Source organism: Falco cherrug, chromosome 5, assembly GCF_023634085.1.
Source record: "Falco cherrug isolate bFalChe1 chromosome 5, bFalChe1.pri, whole genome shotgun sequence".
Taxonomy (NCBI): domain Eukaryota; kingdom Metazoa; phylum Chordata; class Aves; order Falconiformes; family Falconidae; genus Falco; species Falco cherrug.
In genome coordinates, this window is record NC_073701.1 from 90737726 (window position 1) to 90754035 (window position 16310).

At 45.3% G+C, this 16310-nt stretch overlaps 1 protein-coding gene across 6 annotated transcripts in view; it reads left to right on the forward strand.

Annotated features, from left to right (window-relative positions):
• CELSR1 (cadherin EGF LAG seven-pass G-type receptor 1) overlaps positions 1–14719 on the forward strand; it is a 176632-nt gene extending 161913 nt beyond the window's left edge. For 2 of the 6 annotated variants that reach the window (XM_055711224.1, XM_055711225.1), the window contains exons 27-35: positions 610–689; positions 1967–2093; positions 4037–4162; positions 4484–4620; positions 5142–5245; positions 6083–6250; positions 7194–7436; positions 7743–8007; positions 9034–14719. In XM_055711224.1, coding sequence (XP_055567199.1) covers positions 610–689; positions 1967–2093; positions 4037–4162; positions 4484–4620; positions 5142–5245; positions 6083–6250; positions 7194–7436; positions 7743–8007; positions 9034–9058 — 1275 coding nt within the window. In that variant the 3' untranslated portion in view covers positions 9059–14719. The remainder of the gene's footprint in view (positions 1–609; positions 690–1966; positions 2094–4036; positions 4163–4483; positions 4621–5141; positions 5246–6082; positions 6251–7193; positions 7437–7742; positions 8008–9033) is intronic. The other 4 variants (XM_055711227.1, XM_055711229.1, XM_055711228.1 and 1 more) reach the window with 4 other exon arrangements.
• The last annotated feature ends 1591 nt before the right edge of the window (positions 14720–16310 follow it).

Here is a 16310-nt window from a genome sequence, read left to right on the forward strand (position 1 = left end):
AGGCAGCAGATTCAGAACAAACTAGACAAGCTGCATCATTTCACCACAGAGAGCAAAGTTAGAAACTCCCAGAAACAGGACGATGGCGGTGGTAAAGCTCTGCACAGTTTTGGAAAGTGAATGACCAGACAATTTCTCGGCATCGATATTCACTATGAGTGATTAAGTACAAATGCACCACCTCACCTAGTACATCCCAGCTGTGGAAATTGGTGGAGGCTGGAGGAGTATATTTATTCACAGGACTTATCAGTTGCTCAGTATGCTTGCTCTGTTACTGTATTCTTATATTCTGGTTTGACTCAGCTGAAACAAGATGCTGGGCTGAGTGGACTCTGGTTTGGACAAGGACAAACGTTCCTGTCTTTCACTCAAGCCTCTTTGCCTAGGGCCATCTTACTGAGTCTTATCCAGGTCAAGTCCCAGGATGTTCTTGACCATGTCAGCTTAAAACGAGGTGGATCTCGGAACTTGGAGACCTGTACATTGAAGGAAAAATATTCTTGGCACCGTGAACCATTTTAGGATAAAAATCACATTTTAATTGAAAACTGAGCTCTAACAAATGTACAGAAAGAATTCATGCTGTTATTTCAATTTCCCTTTCAGATAAACACTGTCATCTTTATATTAGCAATGAAAGCATCGTGCAGACGAAGGCAACGTTCATTTGAAAAAACTGGAGTCGTGTAAGTTTGGATTCAAAAACCTGTAGAAAAAGTTCTGGCTAGGAATAATAAAGGGGCAGAATTGCCTAAAAGCAAGTCTTGGAGCAGGAAATAAAAGAGATATTTAGAGGAAACAGTAAACCTTGGCCAAGATGATTGGTGATTGCTTCACCACCTACTCCTGGGGTTCCCTTGGAGGCTCTGTAAAACCTCCACCATGGTGCTCTGCACCACCACCAAGTGTAGGCAGGAGAAGGGAGGGGAGAGGGAGAGGTCTGGCCTCCAGATGGTATCATTACAGTCCTTCCGGGTCTTTCATCATAGTCCCTACTACATTGCCACTTCACCTCCGCCTGTGGCATGCCCAGGTAGGCATAATTCTGGGTATCCCCACTCTCACCCGTGGCTCAGAAGGGTTCCCCTCACTGAATGCCTGGGTTGCCAGCCATGTCCTGGCAGGGACTCGTTGAGGTTCCTGTGCTGAGGGCCAGCCTCCTCCCATCCTATTTCCTCTGGGATGAGCAGAAAGCCTCACAAACTGCAACTTTCTGCCTCCTGTGGCAGCCTGTTCCCATTAACGTCTCTTTTAACCGAAGCTCAGAATTTATCTGTGAACTGAAACGTGATTAGCTAGTGGCGAGACAGCCTTTTTTTTTTTTTTTTTTTTTTTTTTTTTCCCCAAATAAGTAGCTGTATGAGATTTTGAAAGTCGTCTTCTAACTATTTATTCAGCCCTGGCTGTTGGGTAAATTTTTTAAGTTTATTTTTTAAATCTCCCTAAACAAATGGGGTATATTTGCTAATTAACGGCAGCTGTTTTACACACAGTAGAACACTTTTGCCACTAGAATTGTGACCATCTTTTGAAAGTGTCTGTAGAAACAATGTATTTAAGCAAACAAATATTCCCGAGTGCCCTCAATCCAAAACCTTGGGCTGTAATGTTGAAAAAGAATGTGAGAGTGAACTTGAAAAACAGAAATGAGACGGACAGGGGCATTTGCTGCCCAGATCTCTTCCCCAGAGTCAACAAGGGTGAACAGCATGGGCTTGACAAACAGCCTGGTGTGTTTGAAGAAAACCTTGGGAACAAACTTGAAAAGAAATCACGTTTTTTTTTTACCTGAATATGATAAGTCATTGAGTAGTGCAATAAGAGACTTGGGAACTGGGAGCTGGTGAACACTGCCCTAATTTTCCCAAAGGGCTTTTCCAGTTGCTGAATCGTTGGGCACGTGGTCGGGCTGTTATCTTGTATCCTGTCATACTGCAAATGCTTGTCTGTGTTTGCTTTACAGCTCTGTGCTGCGAACAGCATTCCTGCTCTTGGTGCTCATCAGTGCCACGTGGCTGCTGGGGCTGATGGCAGTGAACAGTGATGTCATGACATTTCACTATCTCTTTGCAGTTTTCAGCTGCCTGCAGGTAAGTTGGATGGCAGTGTGCTGCTGCACCCAGACCTCCAAAAACCTGCTAAACATGAGCTAACGTAAGAAGGACAGAGACGTCAAACACAATTTTTGCTCTCTTCTCTCAGTGAGAGGGTTCTTTTCACCAAAACCATAACTTTGCGTAATTGCATTTCTCACTTGTAGTCATTCTAAAGATAAGTGCTCTACTACTGTAACCTGTGACGGTTAAATAACAGCAGGCAATTATACCTCTATCTTCCTAGAGACAAAATCTTTGTTAATCTTCTGTGTGCTCGTTGTTAACGGTTGTTCTGTTGCTACCGCAAACAAGAGACTTCTATTTCACCCAGAGTGAACGGCTCCAAATTCAAGGCTTTCACAAATTAAGTTACTGTTTAAGGAAGTAAGTCAGATAATGATTTTGAAATACAACTCATTGCATTAGGGTTTTACTGGGTAGCCCGTCCTGGTATACACTTATTGATTAAAGATGCAGAAAATAGTTATTTGTAGAAGACTGGCATGGAAGTAGGCATGAAGGTTCATGCTGGTCACAATCTGAATGTGACCAAGGATGGCCGTAACTGTCATGGCAAGTGCCTGCAGTATTAAAACAGCTACTGCTAGCAGGACACTCTGGTCAACTGCAGCACCACAGCCACAAATTGCAGCCAAAGGAAAAAAAGAAGTCTGATGGGTCTCCTCTGGAGATGACTGTCCGTGCCCTGGCAGCACATGAGATAGGCCAGACTGGAGAAGGTCATTTTGCCACGTCAGCTGGTGTGCTCTGAAATGAATACACCTACGCAGGCTGTAAAACCAGGCTTCCACAAGCCTAAAATAAAACTAAATTAAATGTAAACCTTATGAAAGGAAGGAAAGTCGGCAGCTGGAATTCTCCAAACTTGTCCAGAGAGGCACAGTGGTATGTGGCATTTCATATCATTGCTTTCTTTGAACTTGTATTTTTAAAGAGACATTTATGTGAATTTTATTAATGAATAATCCCAAAGTGCTAATGCCAGCTAAGATTGTGTTTGACTGAATGTTCAGAAAGTGAGCTTGAAGTTTAAAGTTACTCTAAGTCAATTGCTTTGGCTGAAATCATGAAATGCAGGCATCTTGTGATGTTGGTACAGCTGCAACTTCATGAGTGATTGGCTTCTATATGCTGTATCTCCAACCAAAATTGATAACGATTTGGCAGCTGCGTGAGTTCCCTCAGAGAAAATACATCTGAAGGCACGCACGTGCGTGCTCCTTGCCCCTAGTGAAAGCTGTTAATGTGTGTTCCTGGCAGCCAACAACTGCCCGGCTCTGGAAATGTTAGTGATTTTCCCACCAGGAGGTATTGCTGAACGAAGGAATGTATGGGGCAAAAGTTGGGACCTCTCTGCCTCCAGTACCTCTCCACATCTCACAAGGCTTTCTAAAGTTCTCTAACCAACAGAAGTAAGAATAACTACCACAGAAGTTCCCCATTTCCAGAGGTTTTCACTAAAGGCTATGCTATTTTTTATGTGCTGCTACTGATTTTGTCTCATCATCGGTGTAAAAGCTCTAAAACCTTAGTGCCAGTACAACGCTGAAACTTCCTGCAATGTCTTCCAGTGGGACACTGAGGTCCCTGTTGGATTTTTTGATATTTGGGTTTCTTCCCAAATAACGAGGGAAGGTGGCACCTACCACAAGCTCTGCTCTGTAAATCCTAGAGGAACACATTGTTATGTAGATTCTCCCAGGCTTTTTATGCACATTTGAACTTGGAAGCAAATTACAAAGAAGTCCTTATAAGATCAGTCAATGCCATTTCAGTCAAAGACATAAAGCAGTTATTGCTATTGAAATCATGGACTACGAACTAGAATTCAGGGGTTGTTTCAAAACGGCTGTTCTCTAATATCTGTATTTGCAGTTTGGTAGTAATGAATCATTCCTCTTTCTAAAATGATCCAGGGGCTGTTCATTTTCTTCTTCCACTGCGTATTTAACAAAGAAGTCAGGAAGCACTTGAAGAACACTTTAACTGGGAAGAAACCTCTTCCAGACGATTCCACTGCAACAAGAGCTACATTATTAACTGTAAGGAAAAAACATTGGGGAAAAAAAACCACATCCTTTTGCTGGTAGAAGTTACCTAAAATAAACTTACAGGGGGCTTGTCTGTAATTAAGTGAATTGTCTGATTGCTTTCAGTGACTTGTATAAAGATTACTGATGGCCTCTCTCAAAAATTTTGATTGCTATTTTAATTAAAACTTTTGGGAGGAAAGAATTCTTTTTGTCAACATCAAAACCCGCTTGGTCCCTTCAAAACTACGTACATTTGTGGGTAACATGAGCTTTGGGTAGGATCATTCACTACTGCTTTGTGTCTTTTTTTTTTTTTTTTTTTCCCTTCAGCGATCTCTGAACTGTAACAACACATATATAGAAGAGCCAAATATGTATCGCACAACTATTGGGGAATCCACTGTCTCCCTAGAAAGCACCGTCAGGTCAGCCAAGAGCCACAATAGCTACCTTGCTTATATTCTCAGGTAATCAGGTGGCAGGTGCATGGCTTTCAGGTGCTTGCCTTTCCCTTTTTCATTGCTCTTGTGGAAAACAGAAATGTTGTGGTTCAAATGCTACTTTTTTTATGTCTTAACAGTTCTGTTTCATGTGACTGTAATTTGTCATGCATTTTCTTTTGCATGCGTCTTCAGCGGGGAGTTCAAACAGTGCAGTGGTTAACATAACTACATTGGCCGTGCTGCTTGCCTGTTAAAATTCAGACATGTCTCAAGGAGTGCAATTTAGCTTATTAACTTCAGGCTTTTTCAGAGTGTGATTCGTGTGGCCAAAGGCAGAAGCTACATTAGGATAACCTATGGCTTGCTGTAGAAAGACGTTAGGATAACCTATGTCTTGCTTGACCACATTGCCAATCAAGCGTAGGCTGGCTAGTGTCCACTGCAGCTGTCTACGTTTGACCAGACGAATCTCATCTGCCTGTCTGCCTTGTTGTTAAGAACAGTAAAGTGACCAAGAAAGTCGTCCTCTGTTTTTATTCCCAAAGGGATGAGGCTGCTCATAAGCTCAGTGGATCCTTAAGTCAAGCAAGGGCTGGTCAGACTGAAGCAGATTCCTCCATATTTCATAGGAATCCATCAAAATCCAATGGTAAGAATGATTTCTAAATGCTTTGGCCCAGTTGTGCACCTTCTCCTTCTCAGCACTTTTTTCAAAGGCTTCTGTAACAGGAAGAATAGTTATTCTGACTTGGTGTATCTCATTCTCATTATGCTCTTGGTATAACAAGCTATGCAATGGCTGCCTTACAAGGGAATCCTGAAATGGAGATATCAGGTATCTGCTTCTTGTGATGGTTCAGTTTTAATCTGACAGCTGTCACAGCTGTTGACAGTTTCTGGCATCCCCTTTCTTCCTCACAAATGATGTGCTGTTGCTCTTCATTTTTAATTGGTGATGTTTTAACATTTGAGACCTTGAGGCAATATCCTCCTTTACTGCCCTGTGTTTTGTACAAGAAAATGATAAGCGTCTTCTGTCTGTTTTCCTTTAATTTGGGTCACATTGATAAATTTTGTTGCCTTGCAGCAGTTTTTAAGTCTTCTAAGTGCATTTGCAGATTCTTGATATTTCTAGGTACCTTGGTTTGCCTGTGTGTCGTGTTGGTTGGGATCCTGTGAAGCACGACGTGCTGTTCTGCACATTGAATAAGGAAAAAAGTGTCACCGTTCTGTTCTGCACCCTCCCTGCACATAAAAGGTCCTGCCCACTAGCTGAGCCAAGCGATTGTGCTTCCTAAAATTACTCAGATTGATGCCGCAGGCTTTGTGATTTAACCCTGTGTACACCTAGGGACGTAAGAGCTCATCCCTGGCATGGCCTGAACCAGACACCCGCCTTTTCTTTCTCCTTGTGCGTTTGTGAAATTGATTCGTTCAGCTCCTGTCCACACTGTGATTGCTGTGCTTGCTTTTTCTGCATTCGTAGAGCATGATTCAGACTCCGACAGCGAACTGTCCCTTGATGAACACAGCAGCTCTTATGCCTCCTCCCATTCATCAGACAGTGAGGAAGATGGACTCGAGACAGAGAAAAAATGGAACACATCTACTTCCAAAACCAATGAACATGGCCCAGTCCACAGCACACCCAAAGGTACTCCCAGTGCAAGGGGAGAGCAATGGGTTTATTCCTGTCTATAAAATATCTTTAGAGTAGATGGGACAAATTTGCCAGACTACCATACAGCCTAGACAGCATCCTTGCTGTTGTGCTTCTACAGAGATCCTTGTCGTCTCCAGCTTAGAGACCTTTCTTCTTCCCAAAAGCTTGTTCACAGGGGTGACTGAGCACAAGTAAAAGGATGCTTGAGCAAATCTGCGACTTAGGGCGCTCAGGCAGAGAGTGGCCTTTGCAGGTGGGTACCCACAGCACTTGGAAATGGTGCTACCCCGCCAGCAAAGTCTCATATGAAGGAAGAAGAAGAGGAGGAAGAAGATGGCTGTTTTGAAGGCAGAAATATTGTGCAGAAATGTTTTTGAAGGAAGACATACCCACCTTTCTTCATGCAATACAGGCATGTGGATTTAGTGGTGTTGGGGAGTTTCTTGTCCTAAAGAGCTGGAGATCACTGGCCGTTAATATTAATACTGGTGATGAGCAGGGTGCAGGCATTTCTAGGCACAGTTCATCTTGTCCTAAAGATAAGTCAGCTCTGACTGGCAAATGTCCAGGCTGTGTGCTGGTGCTTGGCACAGACACAGCACAAGGTGCCTTCGGTGCCCTCACCCTTCAGAAACCAGCCTCCTCAAGGAGCCAGCGGGATTGCCAGCTCTGGAGAGCTGAGAGGTCGTTTGCCTCACATTTCTCCACAGCGACCTTGCTCTGGAAAGGGTTTGGACACCCTTCCATCCTACCAGGTGTACTTTGTGGGGGCTGCTGCACCTCGAGGGCAGTGCAGTCCAGCAAGGATCATCTGAAGAATTGCTCTGGTTTGACACACAGCTCCTCCCCAGCCAAAGAGAACAGGTCTGGCCGGGCAGCGGTTGAGAAAACATATCAAAAGTGGTTTTCGAGCTAGTGTTTTTTTGCATTGCAGTTGATACCCTTCCCAATCATGTGAAACCCTATTGGCCCACAGAGTGCGTAACGGCCAGCGATGGTGAGGACGCCAGCGGGAAACAGAAACTCAAAGTTGAGACCAAGGTCAACGTAGAGCTTCACAGGGAAAACCAGGTGAACCACGGCAATGATGTACCGCAGGACAATGAGAATGAAGGGCAGCAGAAGGAGAACAGACCTCTGTCCCACCAGAATAACCAGCAGCCAGAGCAGAGGAAAGGTAGGACAGCCAGCCTAGCCTCACAGCCGGATGGGGGGACTGGGGGGTCAACGGTCATTAATTAGTTCATATGGTAGCTCTGTCAGGAAAGAACGCTTTCCAAGTGGCTCCAGCCCGTGTAACTCAATACGCCATGGGAAGCTAGTAGGTAGTGGCTGAAGCCTAATCTTTTGGTTTTGAAATAAAGCGACAAACTAGAAGTCTAATTAAGGAATATAAAAAGGCACTTATTGGATGTGTTCAGCCTCATATAGGAAATTACTGATACATTTCAAAATTCTCATTATTCCCTCTTTTCCATAACAGGCATCTTAAAAAACAAAGTCACCTACCCTCCCCCCCTGGTGGATAAAAATATGAAGAATCGACTGCGGGAAAAGCTATCAGATTACAACCAGACTACGATCTCATCCAGGACTACTTCCCTGGGGACAAACGATGGGGTCCGCTCTCCCTCAGACTCTGGGGTGACAGTAAAAAATGCTCGAAGGGAGCAGTCTCGAGACCAGCTCAACGGGATGGCCATGAATGTCCACGTGGGAACAGGACATGCCGACACCTCAGACTCAGAGTAAGTGCCACGTCAGGATGCCCTGGCAGGCCTCCCATGGCTCTGGCCTCTGCCTCCACTTTCCAGCCCTGGGGGGAGCATGGTGTGGGTGTCCGGTTGGGCAGAGGGAAAACATTGCTGGGGCAGGGGATCCAGAGGCTGCAGGAAAAGTGCCACATCAAGCTACTGACCCTAAGTTACCAGGTGCACAATTCCCACCTGCCGCGTGATGATCGATGTGCATATTTGCCATTGTAAACTAAATCAAACATTAACAAAAGGCTGAGCAAGCTCTCAGTCAAAGGGTATTCTCAGAAACCTTGTTACTCATCGTAATTCTTGCATTTAAAATGAGGACAACAGCCATACATAAAGTCTGTGCATACATTTTATGTATATAGCCTCATTCTTTCTCCAAACTGAGAAAATTTCTCACCCGGTTTTAACTCTGACATTGTCCCACGGTGCTTTAGACACCCATTTTGTCTGCATGCACAGACCATTCCCAGCTCACTGTAAAAGTACGTCTTTGGGTAGCTGGGAACTGGTGGATGAAATATATCCTGGTTAGTTAGGAAACAGAGATACCTTTAACAAGCATTAACTACTTGCTGCTACCAGGTGATACTGTCATGACTGGAGAATAACTAGCCAACCTGTGCCAGGCAACTGCTTCATCTCCGTGCCTTTTGCTTAATGTAAAACTCTGGACGGCAGATGACATGAATCTGTCTTTGAAATACCAGGTTTCTAACAGCCTGTAAGATTTTTGTGTGAACCTTGCATCTTCACCTAAGCATTAGCCAAATACAAGCCCTCCATAGGCTTCCTCTGAAGAGTGCATCTCTTGTGTACTACCTGGAATTCTTTCTCTCGGCGGGTCTTCCCCTCCAGGGCAGCATCCCCCTTGCAAGTGTTGGATTGGCAAGGCATGGTAACTTTAGGGAGCATGAGCCCTTACTAAAAGGGGTTAGGTGGTTTCGAGTGGAGTGTTTGCCTGTGCCTGTTTAACCCTGAGTCTGCATGATTGCTTCTTCTCACTAACAGAGGCAGTAATGAAACTTCAATTTGAACCATCAGGAAACTGTGATCACTGCTGCACGGTTCTGGACTCCTTGCTGCGGGGTTGCTGCCTGCCCTCCTCAGACTTCATCAGAGCGGCCACGTAGCGAGGAGGACAAGGTGGGCATCGATTCCTGCGTGGTTTCACGTTATGGCAGACTCCTGACTGCTCATGGTGGAGACACAGTGCCCAGATGCGCCTGCGATAAGGCTGCTGTGCGGTACGCTCCACACGACATGAACCCATGCCAAAACGCATGGAAATGGCCACAGGACGCACTGTGAGGGACGGATACCTGCTCGCAGCGCGGACAGTGCTGCAGGGGTTGCTTATTACTGGGGAGAACCAAGGAAAAACCTGTTATTATCACAGCGGACCTACAGCAAGTCAATCCAGGAGCCTTTAAGACGAGCACCAGGAGACGTCTCTTGTGGAGTTTTGTCCGGCTACAGTGTGAACCCTTCGGCTTGCTGGGCTCTAGGGAGCAATATCCCAACAAGTGTCCTTTCGTTTCTATGCCAGCATCTCTATCCACCTCCCTATGGACCTGTTGTCTTAAGAAAAAAAAGCAACTTTATATATATATAAAAAGTGTAGATACTTTTATATATTTTGTATGGTGTTGCTAAAGAAAAAGTTCCTTTGTATATTTTACATTTATACTGATCTTCTTAATTTGATAATAGGAAATCAATTAAAAGAGGTTTTGATATTTTTTATATGAACATTGCACAATTTTACTTGAATTTGGCATTTGATAAAGTAACTGAGGTTTGCATGGAAGCCACCTTAGACACAATGCAGTTTTCAGAGTAATACAGTAAAGATTACACCGAAATCCACGACTATATAAGCTTTGTTGACAGATCTTGGAACACTTTAAGGACACAGTATGGTGGTTTTTTTGTAACCTCTTCTAAAACCCACAAAAAATGTTCTGTTTTTTTCATTTCTTGGTGTTTTGACCTCTTCTCTCAAGTGCACTGAAATGTTCAGCAACTGAACTTCAGGACTAAAAATAAGTTGATTTCAACACAGTCCTTGTCTGGAAGAAGTCAAATCTATATTTCCCTTACCAAGAACAAAAAAACCCCAACAAGTGGTGTCATTGCATGATAGGTTTTGACTTTGGTCTGGCTCTGCAACAAACCAGTGCTCTGCACGTCCCAAGAAGAGGGTCCTCCTCCCACGGGGCAAGTTCTGCTCAGGCACAGTATTTTATTTTATTGTTAATTTCTTTCCAGCTAGAGTCAGCACATTGCCGATCAAAGCAGAAATACGAGTCCTTAAGGACATCCAGCTCTTTGACAAAGCCCTGACCTTGGTGTTTCAAAAAGCACCTGGGAGGGTTAAGGTTTCGTATTTCCCACAAAATGTGCTGGTTTCACAAGTATAGGAAAGTTAAGCATAGCCTGTCTGCTGTCCTCACCTTCCTGAGATGTTTACAAGAGAAGGAAAAGCAAGATGTGAAAAAGTTTGCATCCAACAGCATGGGGCAGAGCTCTGCTGGTGGCTCCCCGGGGTGGGAATACGCAACTCAAAGGGCGGCAGTGGTGTAGCTGTGACCTCCCCTCCTCTCAGGAGTTCCTTGCTCACCATAGCAGCCCCTTGGGGAAAATACTGGCTTTCTGTGTGTAACCCTGTGTGTGAAAGAGAAAAAACAGAAAATCAAGCTAAAAGAAAGGCAGGAGTCGAGGAAAAAATGAGATAATATATACTGTAATCTTGGTTTCATTATATTCCTATGCATTTTCAAATGTATCAAGGAGGCCTTTAGAAGTGGAGCGGGAGGGAGGATGCTGTTCCTTTAAAAATTATGCAACATACTGTGTGACGTTTTCTGATGGAAAAATGTTTTGAATGTTTTAAGGGTCTGGCACTTGGCTGTGTGCTCAGGCATTGTGTATAACCCATGCTAGTTGTTTTTACATCTGTGTATGTATATTTTGTCCCAGTGAGATGTAGGTAGTTTTTATTTTGATCATAATTGTTGCAGTAAATGAGGGTCAGTTGTATTAATGACAAAAAAAATTAAAACCTATTTTTATGACTTTGTAAAAGCTTTATGGCAGATTAGACACTGGAGGTTTTGTGTTTTTTTTTTTAACAAATGTATATTTATTAATGTGCAGAACACTGGAATTGCAGCACAGATGAAAGGAGAATTTACAATAAATTAAGATTTTTTTTTTTGAACTCGTGTTCTTCCTCTGGTCATGTATGTTAAGGGCAGTACAGATGCTGAGGGTCCAAATGGCATTTCCCAGCATTTAGAAAGCAGCAGCAGGAGCGGGGAGTATGGGTACCCATCGGGAGGAAGCAGAGGCTGTAAAACATCAGCTGCTAGTGTTGCTCCCTGCAGGATGCTTCCAGCCCCAAGCTGTGTCACATGGGGGGTTTGCTCGGGGTGGACAGATGGACACACGCACACACACGCACACACTGTGCAGGAAAACCTCTAGCTTTTGGTCATTTGATGGCAGCTTTTTGGAAGTCCATCTCGAATGACCTCGTTCACATGTTAAGCCTACGTGACACTTTCCAAGTGAAGAATGTTGAGTCGTGTCTGTGTTTTTGTTAGATATTCATATGCTTGTGGAAATAATGATCATGTGAAGTCCTGTGCGTGTATATACAGGGCAACTGGCACAGGGGGTCCCTGCGTGCGATGTTTTTAAATGCAGTGAAAGTATTTATAAAGTACAAGTGATTCCAGCACCAGCTCTGCTGGGTGAGCAGCAGAGGAAGGAACAGGTCTCCCCAAAACCTCCACAAGCAAATGCTTCCCAGTTGCTGTTCCCTCTGCATCAGCAAGTGATGGATGTGACTGGCAGGGCAAGGGAAGACCTTAGAAAAGCAACCAGGGAGAGCCCACGCCGGTGCTTCCACCCCAGCCACAGAGTCCCCCACCAGAGCCCGCCGGCACAGCACAGCTTTGGCAGGAGTAACAGCATGAGAGAAATACAGTGGTGAGATGAGCTCCACGTGCGATGCACCAGATGATCCTTGGCCAGGCAGGGCACTGGCGAGAGGAGGCAGGTCCCAGCTGGGCTCCCATGGGGACAGCAACGCCAAGGAAGCCTCCACAGCCCACAGCTCCTGCACCGAGCTGCTGGGTGCTGCTGGAAAATCACTCAGCAGCAGCAAAACTCCCAGTGCTAGTGAGCACCCACCAAAGCCAGCTGGAGGGTTTGCAGCGGAAAGGCAAACGGGCAGGATCTGCAATGAAACCATTACTCAGAAAGAAAAGCAAAGCCCCACGTTTATGGCACGAGCTAACCCACCTGTAATAAAAAAGCTGTGCAGAAACTTCATTAGTTATAAAAGCAGCTCCCAAAAGGCCAGGATGTTTTGAGGGGAAAGAATACCTGGTTTTAAAGTAAATAAATATCCTTAAACATCCCTTTCACCTGGACCTGTTCTACATGTTCCCTTCATGTTAGGAACGTCCTGCTGAATCAAGTGCAGAACAGCAGCTGCTGTGGTTGGCAGCTAGTGAAGGGAACAGGCTTCCAGGTGAAGCAGTAAATCATACACTGACTTTGAGAAAAATCGGTACATTTTCTTACATGGTTCAATTTTCTGGATAAAACAAATGAGAAAGCCTGGAATGGTTAATTTCTTCACTTCCAGCTGCACAGGGCACAGGTTTCAGGGATGGAAAGGGTCAGGGAAAAGCCCTGCTGGCTTTAGGGGTAAGGGTTAGGGTTTGTTCCACTGGCACAAAATGGCCAAACGAACGGGAGCGAGCGGGCGGTCAGGAGGGGCTGAGCTGCCGTGCCCACAAGGCACGCCTGACACGGCTCTTCTCCACCAGGTTGTCCAAGGGAAGCGACCAACTTTCCTGGCTGATCTCACCTGGGTTACACCAAGCACAAACCAAAAGCAGCGTCTATATTTTCTTTCTCACTCACTCGAGTGACACGCCAGCTTCCCGGGCAGCCACCTGCCCCGGGCATGGCTTCCCGGCGGCACTGTGCTCTGCAGCAGAGCCAGCGCAACCGAGGTGGCCCCAGAGAGGTTTCTGTTGATGTTGGTTCCTCTCGCTGGAGCACGCCGGCAGCAGGATGCTCCTGTTTCTAGCAGAGTATTTAGCTTGCCTCTGCGGGCGATGCAGATACGTGCGGTGCATCCCTTGGAATTTGCTGCAAGCTCCATCTGCGTTAAGCCTGCCTCTTTCTAACTGGAGAGGAACCTTGCCTCCACTGGGCTGGCTTGTCACGGCAGGTGCTCAGTACAGCAGCATTAGCTACCAGGATGAGTTACGGCTGATGCCCATTGCAGTCAGGGCGTTAGTCGTGGCAAGCAGCACACAAGTGGAGTTGCCTGCTCCAATTCCCAGGATAAACCTTTTGTACTTAGAGAGTATTTACCTCCTGATCCTTCAGTGATGCTCACCCTCTGGACTCAGAAAGGAGGTAACTTGCAGGGAGCTACCTGAGAAGTCACCAGTCTCAACCCCTTTCAGTAGCAAACCCTTCTGCTTTCTCTGCAGTTCAAGTACTGCTGTAGTACTGCAGAGCCAGATGAGGACAGTCACTGCTCCATGAAATGGCCCTGTGGTTTAAATAAGGTTCAAGACCTGGCTACTAATCAGTTCACAGATATTCTTCTGGCGCTATCTCCTTCGCCCTAAAACCTAGGTGGAAAATTGGCTCAGTGTAAAAATCTTATACCATAAAACACCTTCTTAAAACACATGTAGGCTATTCCGATTTATTTCTCTAGGTATTACAACAGCAATAAGCACTAGTAGCACATAAAATGAGTGATCTTCAGTCATGCCTGAAACTTTTCAAATTTGTAATAAATTCATCACACAGTTTTACTACATATAGCAGATTTGCTAACAGAGTTCTCCCCTGCCATGGAGCTGGTTGGTGTGGCACAAGCTGTAGAGGAGCCTTTCAAGTACTCCTAGTGAGGAACTATAGATAAAAATGTACAAACAGCAGAAAACCCCACCTTAAGTAGCTAGATTAAAATAAAAACTACCTTTAATCCATTACAGATCTTAAATCCACCAGATGCCTCATATCTAGTTATCTCATTTTTGTATACCAGTCCTTTTTATGTTTACAATCCATCCTTCTTTAATGTTTATCATTTTATACAAAGCCTTGTCCAGTGTAACGAAGCTGTACCAGACCAGCTGAGTTTGCTTTGCCATCAGGCAGGAGCTGCAGCAGGGCTGGGTACGAAGCCTCTGAGATGTACAGGTTGCAAAAGAGATGTGTGCTACTACTCATCTCCTATTTAGATCCAAATTCCCCTGAAGGCTTTCAAATAAGAGAAGAAGCGTTCCTCTGCTGGTTCTAATTCCTCAGTCCCCCCTCCTCGGTTGCAACGAGCAGTGGGCACAGCCCAGGATTTTCCTGCTGTGCTGGCATTCATCAGCCCTGCAGAAAGCAGCAGGCTGGGAAACAGAGAGAGGGAATCTCTACAGCACCTGCCCCAGGGAAGAAGAACACACCGGGGAACCTTCCTTGCTGCAGAGGATGTGGGGGACCCTCTCCTCTCTGTTCTGACCAAATTTCATTAAAATCAGAAGAGAACTGGATGCACAGAGGGATGAAACAGCTGGCTCCCATCAAGTCAGCGCTACATAACTCTGAGTCTCCTCTTTCCTACCTAGGGGTTTTCTCAGAGCAAAAAAAAGAATAAAAAGAATTCACCATTTCTCCAAGAGTCCAACTTGAAGTTTGGCAGGACCCATCCGCCAGCCAGAACTGCTGGGTAACAGCCACCACCAGCACTTGCTGGCAGAGCAAGTCCAGCTCACTGCAACCCCAGAGACAAACCCAGGAGCCCCACAGGGACACCAAGTAGCAGAGGTATTTCCACCACGAGCCTCCACAGCACCACTGGAAAAATCCAGGACAGAGCAGTCAGGTCAGTTTTCAGTTGCCAAAACTTTTTGCTGGAAGTAGGCCTCCTCTTGCTTTTCCCCACAGGAATGGATGTGCTGCAATTGCAAGGCTGGTGTTTTCCTGGGAGCATCTTCAAAAGATGATGCTACTGAATGGAAATGGTGCCACCGAATTGTCAAACTCTGGAGCGGGGCAGTCCCCTGGGAAAATTTCATTTCTGCAGGTAGGGTCTGATTAAGGGGAACATCTCCATGTAGCTCATTTTTTCTAGGACCTTAAACTTTCAGAGTGAGTTTGAAGCTCTTTTGTGTTGAAGAAATTATTCTATATGCTGTAAAATTGCATAGAATGAGGAGTACGTTAACTTTTTCCATTCTCAAGTTTCTCTAACTGATGCATTACGTTCAGTAAAACACATTTTAGAAAAAAAAACATCCTAGAGATCGAGCAAACCAAACCCAGGAGTTAAGTGTTCACCAGACCCCACACACACTCAAGTAAGTGTAAGAATATGGTGCTAGTTCTCAAAAAACAACAATTTTTTTTACCTCCAGCCATTCAAGAACTACATGAAGTTTAAGACTGACAGTGAAAGCAAATGACCAGCGCAGCACAGTGCAGGGATGGAGGATAGGCAGGGCCTGAGCTCTAAATAAAAAGCGTGTGTTTGCCTTGCTGCCTGGGCTCCCACCACGTACCACCATCCCACCATCGCTGCCCTGGCCTCTAAAAAGCTGCTGCTTCTCCGCTGGCTCATCAGCGTGCTGCAGTGGCAGTGTGGCTTTACCCCTGCCTTGAGCAAACCCACTGAGTGGCAATTCTTCCGATGCATTGGCTCAGCAAAAATCTAAATAAAAGGGGAAAACTTCAGAATTAGGGATGTGTAAATTGCTGTTCTCACAACCACCGACCATGCCCACCGCTGGAAGGGGTGAGCGCGATGTCCTGGTGCCTCCTGGTGCTGAAGCTGGAAACGGCATGTCCCTTGGCTGCATCAACGTTGGGGCGATTACCGCATTTCTAACAGATAATTTCATTATGTTTAATTCATTAAAGCATGCAAAGACGTAGAAATGCAGAGCAAGCCGTTTTGAAACGCTATTCATAAACTGTGCGTGTTGCAAGTACTTTCCTCATCAGCGGGACATCCTCCTCACCTACTGTCACCATCATCTCCCAGCTGTGCGTGCTGCCGCCGTGCTCATAACCCCCCCATTTCCCAGGCCAGGCGGCCAGTACCTATCCCCTCATTCATGTTTCTCCCTGTTTCTTACACAGAAAACAAATCTTTTTGATTCATTTACCCGTTTGGGTTTGGGTATTATTTTTTTTTGGCCTTAGTAGTAGTCAGGGCTACTGGTCTTCCTTTGCTTGGAGAAATTAAACTACCT